At 33.9% G+C, this 12,831-nt stretch overlaps 1 protein-coding gene across 3 annotated transcripts in view; it reads right to left on the reverse strand.

Moving 5' to 3' along the window:
* Positions 1–12,831, reverse strand: part of HDX (highly divergent homeobox) — a 198,459-nt gene that overhangs the window by 134,636 nt on the left and 50,992 nt on the right. For all 3 annotated transcript variants that reach the window (XM_011952935.1, XM_011952937.1, XM_011952936.1), the window contains one exon: positions 1,149–1,202. In XM_011952935.1, the coding sequence (XP_011808325.1) occupies positions 1,149–1,202 (54 nt within the window). The remainder of the gene's footprint in view (positions 1–1,148; positions 1,203–12,831) is intronic.

The following is a 12,831-nucleotide window of genomic DNA, read 5'->3' on the forward strand; positions in this document are numbered from 1 at the left end:
AGAAGCTCGAGTTTAATTAGGTCCCAGTTATCTATTTTGGTTTTGTTGTGATTGTTTTTGGTGAGTTAGCCATAAATTATTTGCCAAAGCCAATATTGAGCATGGTATTCCCTAGGTTTTCTTCTAGGATTTTTATAGTTTTCAGTCTTACGTTTAAATATTTAATCCATCTCGAGTTAATTTTCATATGAGAGATAGGGGTCCAGTATCATTCTTCTGCACATGGCTAGCTAGTTATTCCAGCACCACTTATTGAACGAGGAGTCATTTCCCTATTTATTATTTCTGTTGATTTTGTCAAAGATCAGATGGTTGTAAAGTGTGCAGCTTTGTTTCCAGGTACTTTATTCTGTTCTACTGGTCTATGTGTCTGTTTTAGTATCAGTACCATGCTGTGTTCATTACTGTAGCCTCATAGTATAGTTTGAAGTCAGGCAATGTGATATCTCCTGTTTTGTTCTTTTGCTTAGGATTGCTTTGGATCATTTGTCTTTCTAAAAGTCTATTCATGTATCTTTTATGATTAAAGCCTTTTAATGGTTTCCTATCTAGGGACCAGTCACATCAAAATCTCCTGGGATATTTGCCAAAATGCAGATTTATTGGTCTTACATACAAAAAATGAATGAGATTCTTTGAGAAAGCACAATTTTACTGAAGTTCTGTTATAATAAGATTTAAAAATTTACAGCAGTTGTATCAGAAAGCTAGAGCACAAAATAAGATTGGTAAACCTTAATTACTCATCATTTCTAAATACTGACTTGCACTAAAAGGAAACAGTAAAGTAAATTATGCAATACTGATTGAGATATTTTATATTAATTATGATTCAATTGTCTGATCAAATTAATTCGGTTGATTAGATGGAGAAAAAATCATATTTTATTAATTATTTTGGAGTCACTTTTAAAACTGAGAAAACTGCCCATGGATTATATGGTGTGCTGATTACTACATTATAATTAAGATTACATTTGCAGTATATGTAAATATTACTGTCTTGAAATATGTCCTTTGAGACAATGTAGTGCTATCAAGGTTCAGTTTTGCCAGCTTTACAAATATGATGGCAATTTTCTCAATGGCATTCTTACTAACAGCACAAGGGGAAACCCGTTTGCTGCTTTAAATGAAAGATTACTTACTGCTCTTTTTCTAGAACACCCTGTAATCCAAGGCACAGTAAGGTTTCCTGAAATCTGTGAAAACAACAAATGGAATCTCAGTAAGCTATTTATTGACAGTACTTGGAATGTTGATCATTACCAAAGATTTCACACACTAATTCAAGATAAATCTGCATTCAGAACATATTCCCCATGTGTAAAATGTTGTTTCCTTATTGAACTCAACAGATTTAAAGGGTCCTTCTTGGTGAAAAAAATTGAGAAGTAGTGCAGACTTCTGGGAATTCAAAAAAAAAAGGTTCTAAGGCATTGTTGGGGGGCCTACAATTGTTGGGACTCTGTTGCAAATTTTAAAATCTATAGATAATACAATTGTTATAATAAAAATTCAATGCTTTTAGAAGCGAAGAAGTTACAAGAAGTTTAGAATACAGTAATCCCCCTGTATCCACAGATGATATACTCCGAGACACCCAATGGATGTCTGAAACTGCAGAGAGTATCGAACTCTATATATACTGTATTTATTCTTATATATACATGCTTATGAAAAAGTTGAATTATAAATAAGCTAAGAAATGAACAATATAATAAAATAAAAGTATTGACAGAATACTGTGATAAAAGTTACGTGAATGTGTCCTTTCTTGAAATATCTTATTGTACTTTTGCAAGTTACTGAAACCATGAAAAACAAAACCATAAATAAGGGAGGACTACTGTAGTCACATTTTAAATAGGGCTTTACCACAAAGCAAGAGATGACTTCATAATGAATGATGTGCCCTATAAACTACTTAAACACATTACCTGTATTTACTTTGTAAACTCAGCACTGACTAATGGATTTATTGCTACACGTGTTTTCTTAATACAAATCTTAGACCTACAGTATAAATGACTGAAACAATGTTTCTCCAATAGTGGCCTCAATAGAAGTCTATTCACTATGCTCTACACTCTTTCTTGCAAAATGGTGAATTGTATATTTTAATAAACCCATTTGTTTAATGAAATATTCTCTTTGCATAAATAATGTACTACTGTAAAAGGGAGAAAAAGCAAACCTTTCATCATTACTATCTATACAACAAATCTTTCTAGATAAAAATGTGTTTGATAAAATTTGTTCTTTTTGAATTATGTCCCAGTGTCTAGTTTTGGTAGTGAAGTTTAGCAATGTTGCAATCTTGAGGAAGTATTTCTTGCATATTATGCAAGTATTTTATACTCGAGCAAATACTTTCTGATAATTTCCCAGAAATGGTGAAATATGTTGACCTTTACTAATGGGGAAGGGTATTGTGGTAGTTATGGATATATTCAAGTTCAATACATTCTTGTCTACCTAAGCACTTGAGTACTCACACCCAAAATTGAAATAATGTTCCTACAAATCCTATTCAACAGTATGGTAGTCCCTTTTTAAGTAGAAACCACTAAGACAAATGGCCAGTAACACCTTATTACCTCAGCATTTTTACACAGGTAGACAGATGCTACTCTAGTGGGATTTTAGGGAGCATTTACAAAGACAAAGGTAGTCTGTTAGCTGTGGTTCAGGTTAGCCTGGACTTAACTATGCTTTATCATAGGACACACAAGAATTGGGGTGTACCTCTCACTTGCTCTTTCCTTCCCTTCGAAACAGATGCCTCCTGAGAGACTGACAAGGCAATTCAGCCTCAGTAGGTCATGAAAGTGAGAACAAGGCATTTGATAAAATATTTAATGTTTTTCATAAATTATAAGCAGTAATGACCTAAATAGTATTATGCCTATTGACAAGGAGTGATATCAATGTAAATAGTAAATTAATATTCTCAGTTATTCAAACTTCAGGTAAGCTGTTACTGTTCCTGGCCACCAGACCTGCCATTTTACTTTGAGTTACAAGTATACCAAAATGCAAGGAATAAGTTAAACATGATATAAGCTCCAAATAATACTTTTAAGGAAAAATAAAAAATATTTTGCTCAAGATAAGATACTATTACAGTAAAATGGCAATGAACTGGAATGCTAGGGGTTAATGAGAAGGTGTGAATAATTAATTTTTTAATGATGAACTGAAGGTGATAAAAAATTTATTCTTAAAAATTATTCAAAATGTATTTTTTCTTTTTATCCCACCAATGTGTGCTAGAGTTTGAAAATTCATTGTTAGCCTCAGTGAGGGAAACAAATCTACTTAAATAATACCACAAAATCTAGAAAAAATATAGATACCAAGTGTTTTGGATTATCTGTTCACATATTATTTTCCATTGTAAAATAATTCAAAATTGACCATACAGAATTTCTAGAAAATATATGATAAACCAAATGAATTACAAACAAAACTTTAAACCTAAAAAATTACATGTGAAATAATAAAGAGGATACAATAAACATTGTAATAGAATTTATATAAACACCGACTATACATTTGAGAAATGTAAAATGTGATTTTCTGTTTAAGTCAATTGTGTGTAAGGAAGAAAATACAAAACTCCTATGAGCACATAGTATGCAAATATTATAAATTCCATGTGATTTTGGAAGAAGTTTCACTTTTTTTTTTATAATTCCGTGTCAGCAGTTACATGATACTCAAATGTTATATTTAACTAATCTCTAATGTTTATGTCAAATCCATTGTTCAGTTCATTACATCTCTGGTAGAACTCAGAAACAGCTGGTCAAAGTAACTGAATTTGTAGGCTTTTTTGAATAAATATCTTTCTCCAAATTTGGGAAGCTTTATTTAGTGAAATATTGATGATCTATTTCTCACTCACCAAAAGCTATGAAATGCAATACTCAAATTAGAAGGGTAATATACATCTCATTTAAATGATATTTCAATTCCAAACTCACTTTATACAGACTGGTTTGGAAAATATGAAATAAATCTTCAAGGAGATGAGACTGATTTAACAAATATATTAGAACATACACATCCAAAAGAGTGCTGTACATTTCCAAGTAGAAAATCTGGAGTGTTATAAACTCACTACAGTGATGTTGACATTATTCAAAGCATTTTGGGAACTTTCATTTTGGAATTGTCAGTTCATGCCTCATCCAGAGATTTTGTATCATTACACTCCTTTTATTTTAACTGAAAATATAACAGCCCCAATTGAACATTCATATTAGTCACTAAATGTGGCTTAGAATAAATTCTATTTTTTAAAATCAAATGTTCCCCCAAGTGATAATTATTTGTCACTACTGAAGCATGTAAAAAAGTTCCACCAGCTCCTAAAGCAATTGTGAAAGAACTTCAAAAACTTTTGACAAAATTGAACATTAGTGAAATAAGTATATACAACTTTCCAATCAGGTATTTCTTCTATATGTGGTGTTGTTTTAGAGTGCTACAGGAAATAAAAGATCAGCAAAAGATAATTTCCTGGGCGGCAAGAACTATTGCTTGAGAGTAAGAGATAAGACAGGTACATGAATGTCTGTACTACAAAGAAAACTTAAATGTCACAAGGGAGTTACAATAAATGAAGTGCAACAGGAGCTCAAAATATGACAAAATTACATCTACTTGTGAATTGATATTTTAGCTTAACCTTAAAAGATGGGTAGAATTCTAATAGAAATTAAAAAAAGATCAGCATTTTGGGGGAAAAAATAGAATGGCATGAGTACAGTGGAATAAAAACATAGGATGTATTTGGGGAATGGTCAGTTCAACCAGAACTGGAAAGGGGAGTTAAGGTCACTGTGTGGAGATCATGAATGGCAAGGTGCATTTATATCAAATTCTGTAGAAAATAGGTAGCCATTGAAGGCATTCAAACAGACGTATGGTATGATCAGACTGTATTTTTATGCAGTACAAATCTTAGGTATCTATGTGCGTACAGTAAATTAAAGAAGCACAGAAACTATTATGATAGTTTGGAAGTGAAGTAATTCAGGCTTGGAATCAAGGTAGAGAGGTAGGAATTAAGAAGAGAAATATAAAGCATACTACTGAAGAAAGGTCTTGTGTATAAGATAGAAGAGAATGAAATAGTCTGGAGATAATCAAAATTGTCCTTTTATGGCCAACTGCTTCCCAGAGTGCCTGGTCTTCTGGAGCTAATGGAGAATTGCAACTTTAAAAGTAAATGAAAGAAAGTGTACTTACTGTTGGAAATCTGCATCTCATGGCTAAGAGTGGATACACAATGAAAATAATGCACTTATTTAGATATATACTGGAGTCACATCATATGTATACTTAAGGCTCATGAATTCAACTATAACACATTTGCCAGTCTCATGTAAAATCATACTTTTACTTTAAATAGACTACATATCAAGATATCAATTATATATGATACGTCTTCATTACTGTACATGGTTGTACATTCATAAGAAGGCATGCAGATAGTTAAGTTTTGTAGATGATTTAGGTATTTTTAAAGGAATTTTTGCTGTTTTATTTTACACAATTTAGACCCCACATATGAATCTGCTTTAATGTTTCTGCTAGATTATTAGATTGCCAAGAGCAAAGTACCAAGTTTTAAAAATTTATTCTAATTATTTTATATAGTCACACAGAGATTATATGTTAAAAACATTCATTTGATTTCAAAAATATGTTGTAAAGACAGTTGAACATATATGCTGCACTTCCTATTTTAAAAATCTGAGACCAACTTATGAGGCTAGTAAAGCTACTATCTGATGTATACTGCATTTTATGTGAGCCAGGAAAATTGAGTATTTCATTACTTAGCATTTTGTTAAATGGGATTTGATTGAATGAAGCAATCAAGCAATAATCAGGCCTCTCAGAAGAATTCAGCAGTAAGAGACTCATAAATTAGTGTTTTAGCTTTCCATCAGTTGTTTTAGTATTAGCTGAGCATAGAAACCTATCAATCAGTCTGCTTTAATAGGCAGAGTTTCCTAATTTTTTTTTCCAATTATGAGGTGTACAGCACAGAGAACATTGCTGGGCATATGATAGCACTCAATAAATATTTACTGACTGACTAACTGAATTCACTTGGGTGTTTATTATTCACTAGCTGTAATTTGCCGAAATTTAACAAAAAGCCAAGAGTGGCAATATATATAAGACTAATGCATGGGGTAAAGAGCTGTGGAGGAGGGGGAGTAAATTATTTACGGTTGAGAACAATGTGTTCTGGAGCAAAGAAAAAAAGATGTCTGTGTATATAAAAATATTTTCCTCTTTTTTCTCTACAAATTCTTCAGAAAAGTTTTCAGAAATTAGAATGCCTTTACAAAGTAAAGTTTCAATGCTACAACTTTTGGATGAACAACTAACATATTTTTACACATATGAATTTTTCTTCTATTATGTGATAGAAATCTGGTGCTTAGAAAACTATTAGCCTGGAAAGTTCATCTAATTGAAAACCAAAATGCTATTTGAAATTTGTTTTTATACATGGTAGTAAAATTTTACAAACCACAAGAAATTAAAATCAGGGAAGCTAGAATTCTAAGATGTTTCAGTGAAATTATAAAAGGTACTCAGATGGAACATTACAAAACAAATTCATCCTACTGATTCTTGAGATATTGTCTGTTAAAAATAATGGAAGGTTAAAAATAAAATAATGCAAGTTAATATGTGGAATGTTTATCTTCTTATTCAAAGGCACTAAGGAGTAAACAATCACAAATCTAGAACCCCTAAAATTATGTGCTCTAGCATATTGTAAAATATTACATTAATTCTACTCATGTAAAAAAGTAGAAATTTGGGAAATATAAAAGCTCTTTACTAATTTCAGAAAATAAATTGTAAGTGTTAGCTTTAAATTCTAAATACATTTTTATAGTTGAAATGAAGCAGTTTATTACATGCACATTCAGAGATCAGTTCATCAAACAACAACAAAAGATTTGTTGCTTTTGCCAGGCTACCCATATTTGCTGGGCTGGAATAGGATGGTTACCATGAATCACAACTCTATATCTTTTCTTTGTGTATGACTACATGTTGAACCAAACTATAGATTTTTAAAATAAATCAAACACAATGTCTCTTTGTAGCATTAACACTATATGGATTGATACATTTATTCTGAAATGTAAAAAAAACAGCAGAAAGTAAGCAAGATGAAGGCCTAGGTAGCTCTAGATCCTTGTCCCCCAACGTAAACATTAAATAAACAACTAGTGACTAGTTGAAATAACTTTATAGTAGCTCTTGAAACCATATTCACAGCCAATGGAGTGTACAATCAAGAAAATGTCACATTCAAAATAGTAAGAGATTTCACAGTGTTTTTATTTGGCTTGTTGCACCCCTTCCTGGTATGGCAGGGCACATTTTTGGGGAAGTTTGGTGGCCTGATCCCCAGTCTCTTCCGTGAGTAAGAGAGTGTGAGGTGGACTGAATTTGCAACATTTTAATCTGTCTGGGGTCTGCCTGAGGAATTTGTCTCTTTATCTCCTAATTTGGAGTTCAGACAGCCAATAGTAGCACATCTCAGATCTCAGACTAGTGAAATTGGTGAGAAGCAGTGAACAAGGCTCATGAAAACCTCAGAGAGACTGAAGACCCATGGATGCTTGGGGAAAGAGATTACTAATTGAGGAATATAATAGAGCAGCTAAGGGTTTTGGAAGATGCTGGAATGAGAGTTTAAGAAAATCTAGATATTTAAATATAGACACATAGAGCAGGGGCTTCAAGATGGCCTGCTAGAGGCATCTGGTATTCACCTCCTCCACAAAGAAGAAACAAAACAGCAAGTAGATAATCACACTTTGAATAGATCACCTAAGAGAGAAGGCTGAAATTCAACAAAGACGTGACAAAACACCTAAGGTAAGGAAGGAGAGGGGAGCAAAGAAGCCTACTGGGCCAGTGGGAGCTAAGAGCCTTGAGAGGTTCCCCAATACAAGGAAAGAATAAGCTAGTGACACCCAGTAGTACACATTTCTACCATGGATTCCTACAATCTTAGCCAATGGAAAGTGCCTCAACTCACTTAGGCCCTGAAACTAACAAAGGAAGCTGCTTGAAGATAAGTTGACAGCATTGCTCCAGAGAGGGAGCTCACACACCAAGTCCTAAACAGTTACAGCAAGATGCCACTTTGAGAGGCCAGTCCCTACCAGATTTCTTCCTGCCCTGCCTCTCCAACAGCTCCTGCATCTCCAAATCCCTGAAGCCTAATTGCCATCACCCACATCAATCTGGACTGTGATGCTGATTGGTACCACCAGGGCTGAAGCACAAGCCATTGGCTGTAATCCTTCTGCCTCTAGTATCAGAGCTGCCTCACATTTAATAGCACCTTGAGAAAAGGCTATCATACTTACAACTCCCACCTGCAACTGAGATGCCTGTTACCCAGCCACCTGTTCAGGATGCTGCCACTGAAAACAATCTCACCCTCCCCACCAGCAGAGCTGCAGCACAGCCACTGCTATCCCCACCAAGTATTCTGTAAAAGCCTGGCAATCACCATGCTCCAGCCTACTGCAGCCAGTGCCTGCACACACCATTGAGGGCTAGAGGACAGGCCTTCCTGGCTCAGCTTCATCCATCCCAATGCCTGAGCACACTGTTAGTGCCTGTAGATTACCCTGCCCCATCCACCACATTTGGCACTACTCTTGGGTGCCTGAGGACAGGTCCACCCAGCCCATCACAGCCACTGCCAACAGCAGGATGAACTGTGTGGGAGACAGAGGGTTGTCCTGCCATGGCTGCTGTCATCACTCAGATCACATTGACTCCTCAGGGGCCCAAGGACTCACTCACCCATCCAGGACGTGGCCAGCACCTGAGGAAGTTGCCTGGAGGCCCAAGAATCACCACACCTGTACCTGCTAATACCAGTGCCAGAGTATACTGCCCTAGGGCCCAAGGACAAGCAGACTCAGCTTACCACAGCCACTGAGGCCCCAGAACTGGCCCATCTGAATGTCTCTGTTCCCAAGAAAACTTCAACATAGCCTCCACTAAAAATCACAACCTAAGCATTGAGAAAATGACAGACACTGCTGATGCTGTTTACAGGTGAGGAAATCATGCAAGGACTATGGTAATGGACACAACCAGAATGAAAGCCAAAGTGCCCTACCCAACAAACCCCACAGATACATCTTCAGGAAAAAGTGCTCCCCTACAAAAGCAAATTAAAAATATTGGAAGAGGCAACTGTTATACCAGATGCTCAGATGTCAATGAAAATACATAACACAAAAAGACCAGGAAATATGATACCTCTAAAGGAACACAATATTTATTCAGCAACAGATTATATTCAAGAAGAAATTAATGAAAACCAGAAAAAATAATTTAAAATAATGATTATAGAGAAGCTCAGGGAGATAGAAGATCATTCAGAAAAATACAAAGAAATCAGAAAAACAATTCAGGATGTGAAAGAGAAATTTCCTAAAAAGATAGATATCATTTAAAAAAGAAATTCTGGAGCTAAAAAATTCATGGAATCAAAGAAAAAATATATTCAAAACTTCAACAATAGACCACACCAAGCAGAAGAATGAATTTCAGAATGGGAATATAGGTCTTTTGAAATAACCCAGTCGGACCAAAAAAAAAGAAAAAAGGATAAAAAAGAATGAATAAAGCCTACACGACACACAGAATACCATAAAGTGCCCAAATATTCAATTTTATTGTGTCCAAGAAGGCAAAAAAAAAAAAAATGGAAAAAGTCAAAGCAATAAAAAACCTATTTAGTGAAATAGTGGCTGAAAACTTCTGAAGTCTACAAAGAGATTTATGCATCCAAATGCAGGAAACTCAGATATCCCCAGAGATACAATGGTAAAAGGTCTTCTCTATGACATAATACACTAAAACTGTCAAAAGTCAAAGAAAAAGAGAGATTCTGTAAACAGCAAGAGAAAAGTATCTAGTCACCTTTATAAAACCCACATCAGACTAGCACCACATTTCTCAGTAGAAACTTTACAGGCCAGGAGATAGTGGAATGATATCTTCAAAGAGCTGAAAGAAAAACAATCCTGCAAGTGAAGGATACTATACCCAGTAAATTTACTCTTCACAAATGAATAAGAAATAAAGTCTTTCACAGACAAAAAAAGCTACACTTCACCACCACTAGACTCACCCTGAAATTGTTTAAGTGTGTCTGACATGTTGAAGTGAAAGACAATACTAGCATCATGAAAACACATGAAGGATAAATCCCATTAGAAGAGCAAACACACACATGAGAAAGGGAAAAGACCCCAATGTTGCCATTAAAGAAAGCCATCAAATTACATTTGTAAACAATAAAAGTAAAAGGAAGGAACAAAGGATACTATTAAAAACCACCAGAAATCAACTAGTAAAATGACAGGAATAAATATTCACATATCAATTATGATTTTGAATACAACTTTCCACTTAAAATATAGAGACTGGCTAAATGGACAACAACAAAAAAGCCATCACTCCACTATATACTGCCTACAAGAAAGCAATCTTGCCTATAAAGGCACATATAGACTGACAGTAAATGGATGGAAAAAAAATATTCCATGAAAATGAAAACAAAACATGAGCAGGAGAAGCAATACTTAGATAAAACAGACTTTAAGTAAAAAACAATAAAAAGAGAAAAGGAAAGTCATTATATAACAATAAAGGGATCAATCAAGCAAAAGAATATAAAAATTCTAAGCATATATGGCCCCCAACACCAGTGCACCAAGACATACAATGCAAATATTATTAGATTGGGCAAAAAGAAGAGACTGCAGCACAAGTATAGTTAGGAATTTCAACTCCCCACTTTCAGCATTAGACAGATGATCTAGACAGAAAATTAACAAAGAAATATTGTATTTAAACCATAAATTACATCAATTGGACTTAAAAGACATTTGCATAACACCTCATCAAATGGCTATAGAATACACATTCTTTGCAACAGCATATGGAACATTCTCCAGTACAGACCACGTGTTAGGACAAAAAACAAATCTCAACAACATTTTTTAAAATTTACAACTATATAGAGTATCTTCTTAGACCACAGTGGAATTAAACTAGATATCAGTAACAGGAGGAACTCTGGAAAACTTACAAATACATGGATATTAAACAACATGCTTCTGAAAAAGAGGGAGGAAATTAAAGAGAAAATTTAAAAATGTATTAAAACAAATGAAAATTGAAACAAAACATACCAAATATAGGTACAGCAAAAGCAATGCTAATGTAAAAGTTAAAAGCAATAAGTACCTAGATGAAAAATTTCAACAGAATTGCACTAAATGAATTCATTTCAAAAATGAGCAAAACACAAACAAACCAAACACAAAATTAATAGAAATAAAGGAATAATAAAGATCAGAGCAGAACTAAACAAAATAGACACACACACACACACACAAAAAAAAATAGACACTAAAAATATATAAAATATCAACACAATGAAAAGTTGCATTCTTAAAAGATAAACAAATTTGATAAACTGCAAGCTAGACTAACCAAGAGAAAATAAGAAGACATAAATAAATAAAATCAGAAATGAAAAATAGACATTGCAACTGATACTACAGAAATACAAAAGATCATCAGAGACTATAAAGAACAACTACACACTAGCACACTAGAAAGCCTAGAGGAAATGGATACATTTCTGGACACAAACAACCTATTAAGATTGAATTAAAAAAGAAATAGAAAACCTGAAGAGACCAATAACAATTACTGAGATTGAATCAGTAATAATAATAAAAAGTTCTACCAGAAAAGAAAAGTTCAAGACTTAATGACTTCACTGCCAAATTCTATGAAACTTACCAGGAAGAAGTAAAACAATTTCTCCTGGAGCTATTCCAATAAAATTGAAGAGGTGGGAATTTTCTCTAATTATGTAAGGCCAGCATTACCCTGATACCAACACTATACAAGGATGCAAAAAAAAAAAAAAAAATTCAAGCCAGTTACCCTGATTAATACAGATGCAAAAACCCTCAAGAAAGTTCTAGCAGAATTAATTCAACTGTACATCATAAAGATAATACAAAATGATCAAGTGGGATTCATCCCAGGGATGCAAGGATGGTTCACCACATACAAATCAATTAACATGACACATCATATCAACAAAATGAAGGAAAAAGCCTTATTATTTCAATAGATGCAGAAAACCATTTGAGAAAATTCAGTATCCCTTCATAAGAAAAACAACACAGTGGACCGAGGAGGAATGTACCTCAACATAACAAAGGACAAATATGAAAACCAACAACTAACATCATACTGAATGACAAAAGCTGAAAGTCCTTTTCCTGGGAACTGGAGGAAGATAAGCATGCCTACTTTCAACTCTCATAATCAACACAGTACTGGAAGTCCCATCCAGAGAAATCAAGCAAAAGAAAAAATAAAAGGCAGCAACATTGGAAAATAAGTCAAATTTTCCCTCTTTGTAGATGATCTTCTATCTAGGAAAAACTGGAAACTCCACCAAAATAATTCTTAAATCAGATAAATAAATTCAGTAAAATTGGAGAATAAAACATCAACATATGATAATAAGTAGCATTTCAATAAGCCAATAATAAATTAGCTGAGAAAAAATCAATAAGGCAAAGCAATTTGCAATAACTAAAAAAATAGCTAGGAATAAATTTAACCACAAAGGTGAAAGAATTCTACAAGGGAAACTACAAAACACTAATGAAGGAAATTGAAGAAGACACAAACAGAAGGATCTCCTAAGCTCATTAC

The sequence above is a fragment of the Colobus angolensis genome, unplaced genomic scaffold (genome assembly GCF_000951035.1).
Source record: "Colobus angolensis palliatus isolate OR3802 unplaced genomic scaffold, Cang.pa_1.0 Scaffold351, whole genome shotgun sequence".
Taxonomy (NCBI): Eukaryota; Metazoa; Chordata; class Mammalia; order Primates; family Cercopithecidae; genus Colobus; species Colobus angolensis.